The sequence below is a fragment of the Melospiza melodia genome, chromosome 14, assembly GCF_035770615.1.
Source record: "Melospiza melodia melodia isolate bMelMel2 chromosome 14, bMelMel2.pri, whole genome shotgun sequence".
Classification (NCBI taxonomy): domain Eukaryota; kingdom Metazoa; phylum Chordata; class Aves; order Passeriformes; family Passerellidae; genus Melospiza; species Melospiza melodia.
In genome coordinates, this window is record NC_086207.1 from 3,751,559 (window position 1) to 3,771,248 (window position 19,690).

Here is a 19,690-nt window from a genome sequence, read left to right on the forward strand (position 1 = left end):
TGAAAAACTTTTTCCTAATATCCAACCTGAATTTCGCTTGGAATTCGCTCTCCTGGCAAACTTGGGTTGCCACACTCCAGGAGCTGAAGGAGTTCAGCGTTTTGCTCGTGGCCATTCATTTTACACTGAGATAAACCCTGATCTATGCAGGGACTTTGTTCCTTACACTCAGCTGAGCACGTGGGGAGATAACGATCTGCCTTCCTGAAGCTCATTTGTTATGAATAATAATCATAATAATAAAGTGTTTCAGATGGCAATTTGCATTTCAGCAGCACCTTTAATTCATGGCTTTCAAAACGATTTACAGACAGGGATTAACGAGGCCTCACAACAGCCCTGTGAGGTAGGGGGATGTGATGTGACCATCCCACTGCTGTGGGGACAATGAGGGCACCAGGGATAAGGGGCTCTGAGCAGTCATGCTGGGATTTGACCCAAAACTTGGGCATTTCAGTCCCATCAGGCCTTCAGCTTCGGATCAGTCTTTCCCAAGCACAGGTCTGGCTCCACGTGGGGCTATGCTGATTAACGAGCCCCTGACTGCCTGGCACAGACTATAAAGGCCATTCATCTAAGGCAGAGGTTTATTAGTGGAGTGCATGGTGCCTTGGTGCTTCTTGCTGCTGGAATTATCTGAGTGTTTGAAGGCATATCAAAAATAGAGTTAGATATCAACCACTGAGTGTGGCAGGCTGTAACTGGAGAAAGCCCTTAGGCCCCAGGTGGGGAAGCTATGTAGGACACTACTGTAAATGTACTGATCAGAAAGGACATAATAATTTAGATATAAAGTCCACCCTTGCTCTTTCCCCGAAGGAAAAATAAAAAGAACCTAGAAAGCCACTGCTGGTTGTCACGTGTCAGCTTCAAGCTCTGGGCTCTTGGCTTCATAGCACCTGCCAAAAGAACAAAACGTGGTCATCAGTGGCCTGGCTGGGCTGACAAAGGCACTGGAGCAATGTGTTCTTCCAAACTCAGTCCCAGCTTTAAACCAACTGAAAATGATAAGAATTCCTCATGTGGGATGGACCTGAGAGCCCTGATGGGGATGTGCTTCAGCCACCTGAGGGGCAGGAGTGGATAAGCTGGGCTGGAGGGTGAGACCTCAATTTCTCATAGACCTCCCCATTTAATGGCCACAGGTGATGTCTCCTGTGTAAATGAGGTAAAATTGGCACCTAAAGTTCAGCCAGCCCAGCTAAACCTGAGATGGGCACTCAAACTTTTCACCAGGCTCACTGGAAGCAGTTTGGACCTTTAGAAATTTGGTGGCAGCTGTTTTTTTGTCATATTTTTGAAGGAATAAAAGAGCAAAGAAATACCTCAAGGCATGCTCTTATGCTCTTATCCAGCCAGAGAAATGATCCCCAGCTGATTCCCTAAAAAGCAAGGCTGAAGAGGGAAACCTTTTCTGATGGGGGGTAGCTCATGCTGTTGTTGGTGTTGATGTTCTTCATGGAGATCAGAGTGATGCTGTTCCCCTTCTGGCTCGCGTCTGCCGAGCAGCTGCCAAGGAAAGGAGGCAATTGATTACTCTGGGAAACAAGAGAGGGAACCACAGAATCCCAGGGTCACCGGGGTTGGAAAAGACCTCCAAGGTCATCGAGTCCAGGCTTTGGGCAATCACCCCCTGGTCAAGCAGACCAGAGCACTGAGAGCCACGTCCAGGTGTTCCTTGGACACCTCCAGGGACAAAATTTCTTTGCAGAGAGCTGGAGACAAACAGGCAAGGCCGAGGCTGGTGTGCGGGACCAGGTTTGGTTTCCACCACCCACTGATTCAGGCCCATCTAGGGAGTTACAAGGCTTGGGAAGGTGGAATTCCCCTTTTTTCCTATCTTGAGGGCTGGGATGTGCATTCTTTGCCAGTGGAGGCTGGATGACTTTGGGATCAGGAAACCTTAGGCACTGTCCTATTTTCTGGCATGTTCTGCCTCAGTGGCTTCAGATCCCTTGAATCATGATCATTAAGGGTATTTAGTGGCCACTGGTGCTGATGCAAATTTGGCACCTAAATACTCTCAGACTTTGCTCCCTGTGTCCCTTTCCAGGGTTTAGGAAACTATCAGATGGAAAAATAGCAGCAATATGTTTTGGTCCCTTCCAGCTGTTTTCCCACATTCAGCCTCTCCTCTGGAATAGCAGTGATGGACCATGGGGTTCTGGTGGACCATTCTCTGCTTGATGCTTCTCTTCCAAAAGTCTCTGAACTGGGCCTCCTTTGTCCTGCTCTCACTGGGAAACAGTAATGGGCATCTTGGGAGATATCTGAGACTGCTCTGAGATCCAGAAACTTGAGTTTAGACCTCAAGGCTCTAGCTAGGCAAGGAAGACAATCTGCTTTGGGAAGGTGGGGAGTCTTCTCTCAGTTCAGCTTTGAGATGAGCCCCCTAAATATTGATCTATTTATGTCTTCATCAGAGGATGAGATGTTATCAAAGCTGATTTTGCTTTTCTAACTCTCTCAAAGATGCTTTGACAAGATTCCTTCCACCTGAAATAACCAAAGCAGATTCTTTTCCTTGCTAAAAATAGCTCTGGGATAAAACAGGCACTCTCAATCAGATGTGGGTGGCAGGAGCAGCCTTACCTCTCTGATACCATGGAGGTTCCTGGTTTCTGTTTGTCTGGGGGGAGAAAAGCAGGTGGTGATGTAGAGGTGAGAAGTCATAAAATGAGTCAGCTCTATTCTGAATTACTTTGTGCAGGGGTATAACTGAAATCTGAATGAGATTGGAGACACTGTGGGGGAAACTTGGGAGTTGATTAGAGAAAACCCTTCAGCTGAGGGAACACACAGGCAGGAACTGCTGGCCCTGCTGGGCTTTAGGAAGGATTCTGCCTTGCTGCAGAGCAGCCTTGCCCTCTGCTGGGCACTGCTTCGTGGAAAATGGGATTCCTAAAGGAAAAGGAGTGCCAAACTCCACGATTTTTGCTGGAAGAGCTGCCCACCTCTTGGAATTTGAGCTGCGGGAAATTTGAGACCACATCCAGATGAGGCTGGGCTGGGGCTCTAGTGAGGAGGTCACACTGCATTCCTGACTGCTCAATCCATGTTCCAGTCTGGCTTCCAAACCTCCCTACCACTGTGTAAGCTTTTCCAATGCATCTTTTAGGAATTGCCAGATCCACATGGAAACTGGTGATTTGTTGATTAGGGAAGCACAGATTCCCTCAGACAGATACCTTCAGAGTCCTTGGAGTGGTTGCACTTGAACCTCAGGCTGACCACGCTGACCAGGATGATGACCACCACTATCAGGATAACGACAAAGCTGATGACACCTGGGGATGGAGGAAAGAACTGTCTGAGCAGCAGAGAGACTGACATCAAAACTTGGCCAGGAAATCAATATTTTCATTAATGTGAGCATGGTTCATAATAGGCAGAGAAGCAAACAGTTGTTAGAACAAATAGCTTTATTCTCCTGTGTTTTAACCTCAAAGGGCTGCTATGAATACTTAATCAATAAATAATTAATTGGTAAGGCAGTGCCAGGAAGGCAGAAGTCAGCTGATTACACTGGGGATTGATAAGAGTCCGTATGTTCCTGCTACAGTCGGTAAATCTTATCCCAAAAGTGTGTAAAGCCAGATAAATAAGTAATGTAACAGGAGAGACAAGCTAGAGCTGTGGGTGATGTTATCTGTCCCATAAACCATCTTTAGACACTTTAAATCAAGTGTGGATTTGATACTGACATCAGGCCTCAATAATTCAATTCTTTGCACAGGAAATTTGTCCTGCTAAGAATCTCTTGGACTTAGAATCCTGGAATCATGGAATGGTTTGGGTTGGGAGAGACCTTAAAGCGCATCCCACCCCTGCCATGGGCAGGGACACCTCCCACTGTCCCAGGCTGCTCCCAGCCCCAGTGTCCAGCCCGGCCTTGGGCACTGCCAGGGATCCAGGGGCAGCCACAGCTGCTCTGGGCACCCTGTGCCAGGGCCTCATGGAGTTGGGTGTCCAAACCAGCATTTTCTCTCCCAAAACTGCCCTAAACCAGGACACCTGGTGAAAGAGAACCCCTCCTCCCCCCAGGTGGCACAAGACCTTACCAAAAGCTGCCACTGTCAGCGGTGATTTCTCGTCTGTCGGGGTGGGACTGGGCAATTGGCCGAAGGAGTTGGGTGTTGGGGTGATGAGTTTTGAGGTGCCTACAGAGGGAAGAAAGGTAGATTTACATAAAAGTCGTTCTTCCACAGATGGGAAGAGGATTCCTAGCAATCCTAGAGGCCCTTACTCTCACTTGCACTTGATGAAGAGACCAAGTTTGGATTCTGGCCAGGCCCATCAATATTAACAGCAAAGTGAGCAAGACCTGTGTGGAATCATTGCCTTGGTGGGGCCCCTTTTATGGACAAGCTGAGAGCACCCACAGGGTTTCCTTCTGGGACCCCAGTGGGGAAAGGTCAGAGTCAGCACTGGCACTGTGTTTGAGGAGGGAATTTGTCCAGCCTTCCTGCTTTTACAACCTTTTGCCATAATGGCACCTTTCCTGCTGTTCCCAGGCTCAAGAGGTTGCCCTGAAGTGCTGTTCTGCAGAGCTTTACAGGCTTTTCAAGGGCTGGATGGGATGTTCATCACCCCTCAGGAAATCCTTGGTGTCCATGCTGCCTTGAAGACAGCTGTGTGATGGCCTTGCTGCTGGCAGTGCAGAGGAATATAAAATATGGAGCAGGAATCACCTGTCTGTGAGGAGGAAGCACCTTGAATCGCTGATGTTGTGGTGCTCTCATTCCTCATGGGATCCTGACCTGCACAGAGAGACACAGAATGTGAGCATTGACCTCCAGTGACATTCCAGAACCAAAGGAATTGATGGAGAGGAGAATGGATTCACAATAGTGCCAGTGATATCTGGGAAAACCTGGAATTAATATTCCCACCTCCATACTAAAAGCTTCCCACCAAACATATTTTGTCCCATTTTCCATGTCCAAATGGAAACCTAGGGAACCACAATTCAAATCCCCTTTTGTGAACTCTTTAGGGTCTGCAGTCCCAGTTACAGGTTTGGGGCAGAAACAGCAAAGCAAGGCTGGAAGACTGAGCTGGGAAGGTTATAGATGTGCTGTAGGTCATGAAAATTGGGACTTTAAAATAAGTCAGATTAGGGGAAAAAATATTGCAGAATTTAGGTGTGGATTGAGTGTTTGGCTTGTCCCTGGACTTGAAGTGAATGGATTTGCTATGCTGGGTTGTCTAGAAGTAATTAAACCTGTTTGAGTTGGGCTAACTTGTACACCATAGGTAGTCTAGCTGTGGCAGCACACAGGATTGTCCAAGCAAGGACTCCAGTTCTCAGTGGGATAAACTGGCTTGTGTGAAGCTGCTTGGTTTGTGACAGCTGCTTCCAGTGCCTGTGCAAGGAAATGTGAAGCCAGCCCGTGTGTTTTACTTGAACAGAAAAGAAATATCCTTTGCTGCCTCCAGGCTGTTGTTGAACAGCCAGAGTGTCTGCATCAACCTTAATGAGCAGCTACAGGCCCTGTCAGGAGACTCAAAGTGATACTTCACAGCTTCACAAGATCATCTGTAGGTCAAGCAGGATCTTCTTCCCTGCTTTCCCATGCCCAGGCTCCCAGCAGCAGGGCTGGCCAAGGGTTTGTGGTGCCTGGAGAGGTGTGCACAGCTCCTGCACTGCCTGGGGAGCTGCTGAACCCAGGTCCTGTCCCACAGCAAACATCCCTGATTTGGAATGGCATTTTGCCAAAAGTCAGGAAAAGGGGAAAAGGCATGAAATAATGAATCTAGCTATTTCACAAGGAGCAGAACAGTCTGGAGAAGCAGAGTCTGCTGCTGTACAGTTTTTTGCCCACTCATCAAATTCTTTGTTTAATTCTAAAATTGTTCTTCTAGCCACAGGCAGAAGCTGTGGTTTGCTGAGCCTGGCACGGATACCCCATCCGTGGGAAATGTTGGGTCTCACACAATGGGAGACATGGCTTTTGGAAGCATCAGCATCTTTATTCAAAGATGTGTGGAGCTTCTCAGTGGTAAATCAGGGCTGGAGTGGACAGCAATCTGCTCTGAGCAAAGGGCTCCTGGCTTAGCTGGGCACAGCCATGCTGGGTGGGCATCTGTGTGGGCACAGCTGACCACAGCTTCCTCACCTTGCTTGTGTTTGGAGATCTGAGAGGTACTTGCAGAGGTAGAGCACTTTCTTAACCACTGCAGATTTTTGGGGCTGAATTTTTAATGGAGAGTCAGCTCAGCTGTCAGATTTCAGTTTTCCAGTCACTTGGATTCTGCCCTTATTCTGAGAAAACTCTTACTGAATTCTCTAATTTGTGCTTACAGATTGGGTTAAGCAAACTGTCAAAAGCAAATTTATATTTATTTTAAAAGATTTTCAAAGGCTTCCCTCTCCTAAACATACATCCATTGTTTGGCTGCTCAAGGATGTTAAGAGCATTTATCTCATGTTTTATCACTGCTTATAAAGACACCAGATGTGATTTTGGATGGCTCACTCCCCAAAAGAGACTCGTGCTTACAGAACCTGTGCCAATGATTGCCATCAAATGATCTGATCTTATTGTTAGCCTCTAAAAGGACAAAGTACCTTGAGGTGCTGGAGAAGGAGCTGCCGTGCTTCTGTTTCCACTGGACTTATCATCTAGATAAAGAAAACATGGGAAAGGACAATTAACTTGGGAAGCCACTACAGGTTCCACTGTGGAGAGCTGCTGGGTGTCCATGGAGTAAAAATCTTTATTTGCATTTGTCTCTCCACACAGACATCAGGATGGCCAGGTAGCCAGGAGTGGATTCAGCTCAGAGTGTACCTGATGGGTGAGCTTGGGAGAGGGAGCCTGGGGAGACTGGAGCTGCTCCAATATTTGATAAACCACCATCTGGATTTTCTCATATGGGCTTGGCCTGGCTGTGTCCATCTGGGGAGCTGAAATGAGCTGCTCTTTCAGCAAAAAAAAAACTCTGAGAAATTCAATATTTGCAGAATTGCTGAATAGCAGCACAGTGTGGACTAGGCCCAATATTCTGATGCCTGCAGTTTGGCTTGGATAAGGAGGGAGGCACAAACAGGCCCTGCCTGAGCAAATATTTGAGTTTTCCATCCTTACCTCTCTCAGTGATTGCTGTCAGAGTTGTTGTGGTGGTGGGGGAGGGTTTGGCTGTAGGAGTTTGACCCACAGAGGTGAGGCTCAGTTTGGTCGCTGGTGTTGATTTTACTGATGGCTCTGTAGAGAAATTGTGGTGTTACTTCAAAAGGTTCAGCTCAGAAACAGCTTGGAGAGGGCACAGCTATTGCAGAGCCCTCAAATTTCTTGAGAGTTAGGAATCATCTGCTAGGGGAAGCATGGAAACAGCCTTCATCCTGCTCAGAGTCAAGGAGCTCTTGTACTTTGGAATTTCCTTTTGCTCTTTTCGCTGTGAGGAGATGCTGAGCTGGCAGAGCTCAGCAAACACGAGGAGAAAGTCAGGGTCTGCCACTGCTGCTTTCCCTGCTGTGAAAAGTGAAGGTGTTTTTGTCACCACACACTTGACCTGCCTGCAGCTGCCTGGCACCACGTGAGCATTTCCATTGCTCTGAAATGCCAACTTCCACCTTTCATTCACTGAGAGTCTCCAAGCACAAATAATTCAGCTCTTCAAGTGGTCTGCAGGCTCCATCCTCTGCCTCAGCCTGCTCCAAACTGCCCCTGATCCAGAGCAAGATGTGAGGGGGAAAGCTTTCAATAATCCCTCTGCAGGGAACAGTGGATACCAGCTGGGAATTTATAGGAAACTTCCTTGCCAAGCCTGCTCTTGGCTTCACAATAAATTGAGAAAATGGTGAAATGGTTTCAAGGTTAGTGTGGTGGGGTTTTTTCCCCTTTATCCAAATGCTTCAGTGAAATATTAGAATTTAGGATGAAGTTTTAAGTTTCTCTCTTTTTTTTTTTTTTTTTTTTTTTTTTTTTTTTTTTTTTTTTTTTGCAAGGCTTGGAAGCAGAAGCAGAGATCTTTTTGAGATCTTATTCCTTGATATTTTTGGGATTCTCCTGGAAGGGTAGCTATGTTTACATTTAGTTTTTTCCCTGACATATAGCAGGAAGAGATCTGTCTCCAAATATCAAAGTGGACACTAACAGACATGGAGCTGGAGAGATCATTTCTTGTGTAATTGGTTTTCTGTACATATCAAAAATCATAGGAAGGCTTGGATTGGAAAGGATCTTAAAGATCAGCCAGCTTGGACAGGGCTTGGAGCAGCCTGGGATAGTGGAAAGCATCCCTGCCCATGGGGAATGGGATGAGCTTTAAACTCTCTTCCAACCCAAACCACTCTATGATGATCTCATTCTCCCTATTCAATTTAGTGATTTTTTTTTTCCCCCTGGTTTTGCTCACACCTGTGCCTTGATCCCTGTGAGGTGAATTGGCTGGATCAGAAGCTCTGACACCACAAAATTTCCTTCCTCCTCACCAGTGTCCCCTGCACAGCCCCAGTTACTGTGGGGTGGCCCAGCTGGACTGAGGTCAGGCCAGTTCCCCACTGGTTTGTCCCCAGGCCAGTTCCCCACTGGGATGTCCCCAGGCCAGTTCCCCACTGGGATGTCCCCAGGCCAGCCTCCAGCTGAGCATTACCTGGGCTGTGGTTCTTGGCTTCAGGGCTGGGTGCTGTTGGTTGGGATGGACCTGGAACACAAGCAGAGGCACAGAGGTGACATTTCCAGGCTGTGGGATCCCACAGGGAGGGTTGGAGGATGGATCAGAAAGGGGCCATGGTAGCCAAGGAGAGCAGAAAGGGTGAGGGGAACAAGAGATGCTGAGGAGAGGGTTTGTCCCTGGTGTGGCTGTAGGGACCAGCTCCATGGATCCACTGCTGCTAGGGAACAGGAAGCAAAGAGCAGGCAGGATCCCTCTGCCTTCCCCAGGCTTCCTGGGACACAGCCTCCTTCCCTTCTGAACAAAGGGGAGCCAAGGCAGGTCAGCCCTGGGGCACAGTGCCCTCCATGTCCCCTGCAGGTCTGGGGGTGCCTGCTGATGGATGGGGCAGGCAGAGGCAGGATCCTGGGAGAAGATCCCTCAACAGATGGGAGTTTGGAATCAGGGTCCCATTTGGGGCTTCTCCCCAAATCTGCATCCCCCCATTTCCCCGTGCATCCACGTCCAAACAGACACATAAAGCACACCACAAGCAGAGGTACCTGTTCCAGCAGGGGTGGAGGAGTTTGTGGGAGCTGTGGAACCTGAAAGGAAAGAGCAGAGGGTGAGTGCTGCTGATCTGTGGCGGTCACTAACACACTGCTGATCTTGTTCCCTGTGGGGTTTGGCTTTTCCTCATCTTCTGTTGAAATGATTCAGAAATATGGGATTGCCCCAAAAGCTTTAGCAGAGAAGTAGTAGCAAAGAAGTTTTACTGAGTGTAAAACTATCAGGCTCTGAGTAGATTAGTAGTGGAGTTTATCCAGCCAGGATAAACATCCTCCTCCCCTTTAGAGGGGCCACAGAAATCCATGGGGTCATTCCCTCCCCTGAGCTGTTTGCCTCAGCCCAGCCCTGGCACAGCAGGGTGTGTGTCCTGTGCTCTGGAGCTGTTCAGAGGTAAGACACACAGATGAACACTTTGTTCCCTTGAGGAATGGATGAATGAGGTTTGTAAAGGCTTCCAGGAGCTGGTGGGACTGCTCTCCTTCCTATCCTGTGTGTCCTGGGAAACTGAGTCTGGAGGGAGCTGCAGCCCTCAGGAGCTGCCTGACCTGTAGGGCTGGGTTGTCCTGCAGGTCCATACAAGGCTATGTAGGTGTTCCCTGGATCCCCAGTTCCTCAGCTGAAAGGGAGCTTTGTTTGGTTTATTTGTTTGCTTTTCTTTTGGATTCATGACAAAGCATCCCTGCCACAATCCCTCACATTTCCTACTGTCAGCTGTCACAGACATGTTTTATGAAAAATCCTTTCCTTAGGATTTTTTCTCCTGAGAAGCTGAGAGGCCTCAGGTACAAAATGTAAACAATGGTTATCTGCTGCTGTGGAATGCAACAGGTGCATCTGGGATTGGTCTCATGTGGTTGTTTGTAATCAATGGCCAATCACAGTCCAGCTGTCTGGACTGTCTCGGTCAGTCACAGGATTTTGTTATCATTCCATTCTTTCTCCTTTGCTTGCTAGTCTTCTGATGAAATCCTTTCTTCTATTCTTTTAGTATAGTTTTAATATAATATAGATCATAAAATAATAAATCAGCCTCTGAAACATAGAGTCAGATTCTCATGTCTTCCCTCGTCCTGGGACCCGTGAGACCACCATCACACTCAGCATCTGTGATGTTTTCCCCCCCAGCTCCAGGGGTCCTGTGCTCATGGAGTCACAGAGCAGAGTGTTTTAGTATGGAAGTGAAGTTCCAAGGTCATGTAGTCCGACCCCAAGGGTTAGATGAGATGGCAATTAAAAATGCTGCCCTTGAAAATGGGAGAAAGAAATGCTCCACACTCGAGGACAAGACCTGAAAAATGTAAATACACTTTAAATGCTCAAATCCAACCCAGCTGGTTTAACTTTGGGAAGGTGACTTTGAGTCTGTCATTGCTGGAATGCACATCCTAATTGGGATTTTCAAATGGTTATTGATGGTGACCCTGGTGCTCTCTGTGGTTAAGTTTAATGACAGAAATGACACCACAGGTAGAGAAAGCAGCTGAATCTGACTGCCCTGGTGATCCATCTCACCAGAGTCCCACGGGAGAAAAGGGATTTGGGGAGAAAGGAACAGCAGGGAAGGTTGAATCCTTCCAGCACACTTTCCCCTCATGGTGCCTCAGGGCTCTGTGGTGGAGCAGTGCCTTTAAAGGGTGTGCAGGGGAGGGTCCAGCCAGGGCAGCACCAGCCAGGGCACAGCAGTGCCCGTTTCAGCCAAACTTGCTCTCCTGGAGGGAAATTCTCCCTGGCAGGGTGGGCAGGCCCTGGCACAGGGTGCCCAGAGCAGCTGTGGCTGCCCCTGGATCCCTGGAGTGCCCAAGGCCAGACTGGACAGGGCTTGGAGCACCCTGGGACAGTGGAAGGTGCTCCTGCCATGGCAGGGGTGGGACGAGATGAGCTTCACGGTCCCTCCCAGCCCAAGCCACTCTGTGACTGCAGGATTTGATGCCAGGAGCTGTAGGGGTGGTGTAGATGAGCTCAGGGGCAGGTCGATGAGCTGCTGGTGCCTGGGGAGGCAGAGGGCCTGGGCAGGAAGGGGTGTCTGGAGGGAGACCTTGAGCACTGAGCGTGGTTCTGGCTCAGAGCTCACCCTCAGAACCCTCTGGGTGTAACAAGTTCCTGATTGATCTCATTTTCCTCATGGAATTGCTCTGGAGCTGTAATTGTTTTTGTGTCTGAGGCTTTATGACAATGATCCCAGCCAGACAGGAAGCGTGTAAACCATGGTGAACATGTAATAAAATGTGGTTTATTCCCAGACATGGCTTGGCTGTGAAAATCAGACTGGACTTTTCAGACCTTTTAAATGTTTTTCTTTTCTGATTTACTGGGCAGCAGGCTGAGAAAACTGTCCTGTTCAATCCATGAAAAAGGAGTCAGGATCAGGTCTTTAAACACACAGAGAGGAAGGGACTGGTTGATTTTCTAACTCCATTTGGAGCAGGATCAGATCAGGAACTAAGGACCTTTATGTGCAGCAAGGAAAATGGAGGCTGGGAAATAGGAACCTGCTTTAGCACAGGGCTAGTGAGGTGATTGTGTTGGAGAATTTATGGGATATCCTTCCCTGGGGGTTTTGAAGAGCAACTTAAAGGAGCATCAGGGTGATGCTTCAGGTTTTAGCTTTTATATTTTCAGATTCTAAAGATGCTGCTTTGCTGTGTGGGCCTGGGCTTCATATTATGGGATGGTGAGCTCTGTGCACAGAGCAGGGAGACAAAACAATTCCTGCTCCAGCTGGGCACCAAGGACAAATGATCCAAATCTCAGGCCCAAGAGCACAAACAACGTGGGCTGAGGAGAGATAAACAAGCAGGATGGGACTGCATGGGCCAGAGCTGGAATTGGACAATGAACTCCAAGATGCTAATGGAGCAGAACTGATCAAAGTGACAGACTCCATGACTGGTTGTCCATTTTGTGACCATTTTGGTTCATCTTGGGTGCAGCCCTGGCTGGGCTCTTGTGCTGCCCAAGGTGGATCCATTGAGGCCTCCTAATAAATCCCTGCTTTATTCTTTAGCTCTGTCCAGCCTCTGTTCTAGGTCGGCCTTCACAAGGCATCAGGGCAGTAAGAGACAGGGTTATGGGCAGCTGTACCATCACCTACTAAATCGATTAATATAATGGGGAAAAAAAAATGTTTTAGGCACACGTTTGCCCTTCCTCAAGAGGTAGAGATGCTTCTTTTGAGGAAGGAGGATGATTCTGGACATTGGTTTGCAAATGCCTTAAGATACTCTCTACATTCAGCACAAAAAATAAAGTGCTGAGATTGTCCTGGGGGTCAACATCCTCCAGCAGCTGCCAGACTCACACAGCTCCCCTTTCTCCAAAATTCCTTGCAGGACCCATTGCCATGTTTTCCTGAGGGGAGAAGTAGCTGTGGCACACTTATAGAAATGCTCCCAGGTACTTTTTCATGGACATGGTGGAAGCAACCAGAATTGCTGAATAAAGAGCTGCTGTCTGCATTCAGCCTTTGCCAAAGGGAAAGGGAAAAGGAAGGTGCTCAGCTGGACATTTATTCCATCATTTTTGGTGCAGATGAGGAGAAATCTATTGAACATAGCCTCTGGGGATGGGAGGAAGCTGAGGGCAAGGGAGGTGACGTTGCCCTGCTCTGCCATCCCTGGTGGGACAATCCATGGGCCAGCTCCAGCATCCCTTGGACAGGAGGAAATTATTGTACTCAACACTTTCTTCACTGCAGCTCCTCCTGTCACTGAGGGTCGCACTGGAGACCTTCTGAAATTCTCTGCTTGCAAACCTAAACCTCGTGATTATTGTAAAAAAGATGAAAAAGCAGATTTTTCCCCACTGCTCAGTTCCCAGAGCTGCTGTGGCTGGGCTGATGCTTGCCTGGCTCTGGAGAGGCTGAGGGCTGGAGATCCCTCCTGGCATTGTGCTCCGGAATAAACGGCCTGGCCTTCTCTAAACACATCCACACTCACTGCAAAGCGCAGCCGGCCTGGCTGCGGCCTCTGGCTGCTGCTGCTGCTGCTTGTTGTGCCTTCCCTGCCAACTCAAATAAGCAAAAGCCCTGTTCTAGTGGGTGTTTTCCTTTGGGGAGGGTGCTCAGCATCCCCAGTTCCACAGGAGCAGGATGGATCTGTGCAAGGCAGGATGAGACCCAGCTCCCATGGTGGGGCAGGGCAGCAGCGTGGGGTGAACGCAAGCGCCACGTGTCACAGCTCCCTGCAGATACCCCAGGGGATCCTGGAGCTGGAAACAATTCCCTCCCAGGGCTGCTGCCAGCACAGAGAGCCCTGGCTGCAGAAACAGCTCCCAGCAATAATCAGGACACAGCTGGCGCAGCTGGAAGTGCAATAAACATCAAAGCCCCTCCACAAGGGCAAGCACTGCCAAGGAGCTCGTTGCGTGTTTGGGTGCAAAGGATTTACAGCTGGATTGTGCAGTTCTGGGTGGGGACTGGGAGCTGGCTGAGGGATTTACCATGGGAAATAGGGCTTTGTGCTCGTGCTGTCATGGGAAAGTCCCAGTTAGGCACGGGAGCTGCAGGTCGGGGCGGCAGCTGCACTATGCTCACTGCGTTCGCTGCTCTCCCGGTAATTTTTCCAAAGGGTAAACAGGAGAATTTTGGATTTCTGTTCTTGGCAGTTGTTTTTCTGTGGGGCTAGGTGTGTCTAGACTGACCTGGAGCCTTCTCTCATGGCAGCTGAGATATTCCCAAAGCCAGCAGCTCACCCCACTCACTCCTCAGCACAAAGAGGGTGATGCCAACCAAAAGACCAAAAGACAGGTGAATTTTAGGTATTCCTGCTTTGGTATTGCTTTTGGCAATTGTAGACTGGGAGCATCTATTCCCAGTGACAATTTAAAGCATGGTTTTTCCAGCTGCTGACCAAAGAGAGGGACTACTTTAAAGCCCCAAATTTTGCAGGGCCTCCTATAGAGACCTGAGCCAGCTGTTGGAAAGGCTTCAGCAGGGTTTAGATCAGGCTCAAGGCAGGCTTGTGGTGTCCAGCCTGTCTTCACGGAGGGCTGGAGTCACTGGGGAGGATCTCTGGCACTGGTGTGGAGTCACAGGGACTGCTCCTGTCCACCCAGAACTGCTGATGGGGAGGGAGCATCTATTCCCAGTGACCAGGAACCTGGACTCGTCCCTTCCCTGGCAGTTTTGGGGGACGTCCCACCTGCAGAGCCCACAGGGCAGGGCTGCACCTCTGTGTCACCCTGTGCTGGAAAACACTTTCAGGAAAGAGATCCAACAAGCTAAAAATAGGCTCTGCAACTCAGATATTGGCATTTCTATCAGATGACCCAAAACAAAATAAAAACCACCAACCACTTAACACAGGTGCAGCTGTTTCCTGGGTGAAACACAGCAGCAGTGAGCAACACTCAGTGCTTAGGACTTCCACGTGGAAAAAAAATCCTCTTTTAGGAAACCTAGAAAGCAGAGAGTCCTGCCAAAGCCTAGGCCCTGTTTTATTAAGTGCCTAAATAAGGTGTCTCTGCCTTGAGGGTCTCAGAGCAGAACAGGTGGGGTGGGAATTGTGGAGGAGATAGAGGAAAAGTGTTGTTCTGCAGGGTGGATAACTGACAGCCCAAATCAGGGCCAGATCCACACAAGTGTTCAAGTGCCTAATTCCCAAATGGCATGGGGGGGTTGGCAACTGGCTGCCAAGTGGTTCTGAATTGTAATGACTCAGTCAAAGTGTTACGGAAAGTTAAGAGAGCCAGGAATTAATCCCGGATCTCATCAGCAATTAAAATTAATCGTTGCCTTCCTCTGCCCGTCCTCAAGGGCTGGGCCTGGGCATCCTCTCCAAGCACCACATTCCCTGCTCCGCTCTGGTGAGCCAGTCTGGAAGCAGATCTTAGTGGGAGGCAATTAAAACCCACTTGGATGCAGAAAGAACCCGGGAGACAAACAATGTGGGGAAGCTGCGAGCATGGAGCAGCTCTGCTGCACCCCTGTGCTACCCAGGGCTGCTTTTTCCATGTGAAGGGAAGGAAAAGCAGCCTGGCTTTTCTCCTGGCTGCACCACCCCTGCTCCACCAGGCTGCTGCTCCATCACCCTCCCAGCTGTTTATTTTAGAGCTCTGGTGATCTGGGTCCTGTCCTTCTCCTGGCCCTGCTGCTCCTCAGGTTTGGAGCTGGGTTTGGGATTTTGGAGGGGAAATCACTCCATGCCCAGGGCAAATGAAAAATGGGGGCACCACCAATCCAGGCTTGATGGGACCCAGAGCCCAGCCTGTGCTTTCTGCCTACCTACAGTTTTTTAAATAATATTATTTATTAGCAGAGCTCAAAGCACTTCACAGAGGAGATTTTCCAAGTTTTTTTCCCAAACTGATTATTCTTTCCAGGGATTCTGAGATTCCCTATGTTTATTTGAGTGCTGCTCTCTGGTGTTTATGAACCACCAAGCAGGAATGTGATCTGCTGGGACTGGTTCAGGACACAAGTTGTGGAAGGGGCTGGTGGCTAAGGGATTTTGTAAGAAATGGATTTGTAGAGAATTTTCAAAGCTTGATAAAAGGTATCATAGTATGCATCTGTATGTGAACTTTGAGATAAGAAATGCTGACTTAGAAATGCTATGGAATAGGACAGACATTGTTGAGAGAGAATAAAAATTCATCATTCCTGTTCTTTCTACCTGCTTTTCTTGAGTGTCCTGGCTTGAGTGCCAGGGAAGCACTTGAAGGATATCCCTGCCTGGAAGAGGTTCCAGTCTCACAGAGGCAACAGCCACAGGCCAGGTAAAGCATCTTGGCCTGATAGTTCATCTGAGTCCAGATTTTGGGTGAATGACCCAGGTTTTGCTCCCACATTTCCTAACTCTTCATATATGCCCACATCTCATATCCCCACTGTGTGGGCAGAGGGCAGGGGGGGTTCTGCCCCTCTGCCCTGCTTGGCTGAGACCCCACCTGCAGAGCTGCCCTCCTTCAGCTTAAGGACATTCCCCTTTGTCCTGTCCCTTGTCCCCAGTCCCTCTCCAGCTCTCCTGGAGCCCCTTCAGGCCCTGGAAGGGGCTCTGAGCTCTCCCTGGAGCCTTCTCCTCTCCAGGTGAGCACCCCCAGCTCTCCCAGCCTGGCTCCATCCCTCTGCCCATGCTGCTGCCTGCTCTGGACTCAGATGGGAGCTTCTCCCCTGCTGAGGTGGTTGGGTGGTGCTGGGTGGGCTCCTCTGGGAGCTGGGGCCAGGAGAGCTCCCAGCTGGGACTTTGCTGGTCCTGCAGAAGTCCCAGCTCCCTGCCCCAGCCTGGCTTCCCAGCAGGAACGTTCCTGCCTTTGGGACAGCAGCACCACCTCCTGCAAGGACACCTGTTGTTGACTCACCTATTGTAAATGGGACAGAATTCCTGGAAGCTGCTGCAGGCAGAGCTGCAGAGGCACCGAGGGGTTTTGTGTTACCGAAGGGAGCAGTTTGTTGTGTGAGCAAACATTTCTCCAAACCACCTCCTGCTTTCTCTTCCTTGTGCAGCACCTCAGGGCTGGGCTAGCCTCGCCCTTGGCTGAGAAATCTCCTTTAGGATGCTCTGGGTTGAGGATGCAAGTCTGGAATCTGGGTGCCTGTCCTATAGCTACACCCCATCTTTTTGATTATATAAAAATATATCTCAAAACACATGTCTGCTTTTGAAATACCACATTTCTCATGGCATTATCCATCCACAGGCTGTGGCACAGATAAGGAGAGCAGTGGATGGAACAACAACAGTGGGAAATCCTGCTGGGTTTCCATCAGCTTTGAGGAGGAATTTTTGCAGTGGAAATCTTTTGTCTGGGAAATGCCTGCCCATTGTAATGGAAAGGGTCTATAGGAAGAGGTTTGTTTGGATAAATTTTCTGCTAAGTGTTTCTAGGGGGAGGAAAACCAAATTGGAAATGTGCCAGACCTTCCCAACTCAGCAATTTCAAAATAACAGTTTGAAATTCCCTTGTTTGAACCTCCCTTCAGAAATAACCATGAGAATGGAGAAATTTAATTTAGGAAATGCTAAATTAATAAAATACTGAATTTGCACCAAGCAAAAGCAAGAAAGACCTGTGTAGGACCAGGCAGGTGTTAGTGTCCAGCCTAAGCAGATTCTATGTCTCCTCATGGTTACATCCATCTCCCCCAGGGCAGGGAGCCTTGTTCCAGAGCCCCTAATTCCCTTTTCCAGCTGCTGGGTGTGCTGGGAAACCAGTGGCACCACAAAGCCTGACTGCCTAAGCTGCCTAAGCTGCTGCTTTGCCTTGTGCAGAAGCTTCCCCAGGGGCTGCACCACCTTTGGGCCTTGCTGTAAAATTAAAAATGAAATTAAAAAGCCATTTTGGGGCTGTTGGAACACAGAAGAGGGAGGCAGGACATGCCAGGGAGGGCTGGTTTGGTGGGAGAGGTGTGACAGTGCTGTGAGCATGCAGGGGGACGGTCCCTGCCCCTGATTTTAGGCAGGTGGCTTTGAGAGGACAGAAGGATGGAGGGTGGCATCCCCTCCACCTGTGCTGCAGCACTGGGTGCTCCTGGGAGCTGGGATTCTGGGATTCTGGGATTCCCATCCATGGACCTTGGCGTGGTGCAGCCCAGCCAGGGAAGGGGCCTGACCCCCTCTGTGCCATTGCGGTCCCATAAAAGCCCTTCTGAGCAGATTTAAAAGGAAAAGCAGCATTCTGGGTGGGCATTAAGGAGTGTCACAGGGAGGCCAAGGTGCTCAGAGCCCCCTGGTGTGATCCTTGCTCTGATCTCAGACACAAATCCCCCCTCTGCTGAAGGCAGCAGTGTTGGCCTCTAATGAAGAGAGAAAATTTCCAATCCATGTGCTCTTATTTCATGGAATTATATAGCTACAAACCGAATTGCTTTCTATATTCTGCAGAATGAGATGATCTTTCCTTTCCAACACAAACCATTCTATGATTCTCTGCCTTTAAAAAATCCCATTATTACCAGCACAGTGGCTGTAACCTGAGGCAGCTTCTATGGTTTAATGATAAAACCTCGAGTTGGAGACACATTATTTTATATTCCTTTGAATGTATTCCAGCTCCCAGCTACTACAGCTGTCAGCAAGGGAAGAGGGGCCTGACAATTCAGGGAAAAGCAACCTGTCATCCTTTGGAGCAGGAAACCAGCTCCTTCATCCCACACCTCGACTCAGATGGGAAACAGAAGTTAAAGAATAATTACCCCAAAGCAGCAGAATTATTACAGCAAGGACGAGATGTGCTCTGCACGAGCCTCGCACGTGGGGCTTTGTATTGATACTAATGAGAGCAAAAAGTGCAAATAAAAAGTATTTTTGAGGAAAACAATGTCCTGTACATTGAAACATTCCACCTTGACTCTTACTTGACAAAAGTCACTTACTCCCAACGCCTCAGCAGAAACACTCCTTTCATTAAGCTGCAAACAAATCCTTGTATTCCAGCAGTGCCCAACCATCCCTGTGAACCTGACAAAGCCACGATTTCCCCGGCAGCCCGGCTGCCACCCCCGAGCTGCGAGGCTGCAGTGGCAGCTCCAGCCTTGCCTCTGGAGCCCCCCGTGACCCGGACCCCCCAGATCCCCCGTGCGAGCCCGGCTCTCACCTGGCAGCAGCAGGAGGAGCCCGAGCAGAGCGCGGAGGGACGGGAGCGGCATCTCCGCGCTGCTCCGAGCCTGGCGCAGCTCTGGCCATCCCGGGAGGGACCGCAGCAGCGATTCGCCTGCCCGGGCTGACTCTCGCTCAGCTTCCTGTCAAAGAATAGGAGGAAACGGGCTCAATCCACAGGGGAACTGTGTTTTTCAGCCCATTATGGCCGGGGAGGATGTGAGCCATCGCTCACAGACGGCGGAGGAAACCTGGCCGGGCTTTGCCGGGGCTCGGTCCCGCTCGGAGGGATGCCCTGCTCCGGCTGGGCCTCGGCGGCTCCCGTGCGGTGCCGGGGCTTTTTGGGAGGTGTTTTGTGTGTGGGGCAATGTGCCTCAGGTCCCACTCCCCACATCTGCCTCCCTGGGTCAGAGCTGCTGGAGGAGCCTCCCTGCCACCCGAGAGGGGTTCTTACACATCCGTGAGGAATTTAGGGATTACTGCTCCTTGTGGGGCCAGGGTGGCTCAGCAGCTGGGCCTGCCCTGTGCCCTGTGCCTCCCTGGGCAGCCCCAGCGAGTCTGGGTGCTGGGACATGCCAGCTTCGGGATGGTGGCTTTGGGATGGTGGCCTTAGGATGGTGGCCTTGGCATGGTGGCTTTGGGATGGTGGTTTTGGGATGCTCCTCTTCAGGCAGCACACAGCACATGTTGGGCTTGAATCTACCCCATTCCCAGTTCCTGGAGAAGGGCAGGAACTGGAAAATTGGGCTGGTTCTGCCCCATCCAGCCCAAGGGGCTCAGGGATTTGGTTTTTTGGCCCTGACCTTGTGTTGTGCTGCTCTGTGCAGGTCCTGCCTGTCACAGTGGGAGCCCCAGAGGTTCTGGTTTGTCCTGTGCTGGGTGTCAGTGGTGTTTGCAGGAGGAGAAGCATTTTAGTGTTCCCACCTAGGAAAGGCTTCTGTGTCCTTCTCAGGGATTCTGTGTGGGTGTTCAGGATGCAAAGCCAGAGG

The 19,690-nt window shown here is 49.8% G+C and overlaps 1 protein-coding gene across 2 annotated transcripts; it reads right to left on the reverse strand.

The window, feature by feature from the left end:
• Positions 1-260: 260 nt before the first annotated feature.
• ECSCR (endothelial cell surface expressed chemotaxis and apoptosis regulator) lies at positions 261-18,807 on the reverse strand. Of its 2 annotated transcripts, none has more exons than XM_063168345.1 (11): positions 18,700-18,807; positions 9,162-9,203; positions 8,599-8,649; positions 7,092-7,208; positions 6,572-6,625; positions 4,692-4,760; positions 4,062-4,160; positions 3,189-3,287; positions 2,593-2,629; positions 1,410-1,509; positions 261-899 (listed from the first exon to the last, which is right to left on the reverse strand). In XM_063168345.1, exons 1-11 carry the CDS (start codon positions 18,749-18,751, stop codon positions 891-893), a joined length of 729 nt encoding a protein of 242 aa, XP_063024415.1. In that variant the 5' UTR covers positions 18,752-18,807; the 3' UTR covers positions 261-890. The 2 variants fall into 2 exon arrangements, with proteins under 2 accessions (XP_063024415.1, XP_063024414.1); XM_063168344.1 differs by having other exon boundaries at positions 1,326-1,509.
• Between the last annotated feature and the right edge of the window lie 883 nt (positions 18,808-19,690).

Coding starts and splice junctions, on each gene's coding strand:
- ECSCR (XM_063168344.1), bottom strand. CDS start 18,751: ATGCCGCTCCCGTCCCTCCGCGCTCTGCTCGGGCTCCTCCTGCTGCTG. Junction 8,650..9,161: donor CTCCACCCCTGCTGGAACAG/GTACCTCTGCTT, acceptor CTTGTGTTCCAG/GTCCATCCCAACCAACAGCA. Junction 1,510..2,592: donor ACCTCCATGGTATCAGAGAG/GTAAGGCTGCTC, acceptor TTTCCTTGGCAG/CTGCTCGGCAGACGCGAGCC.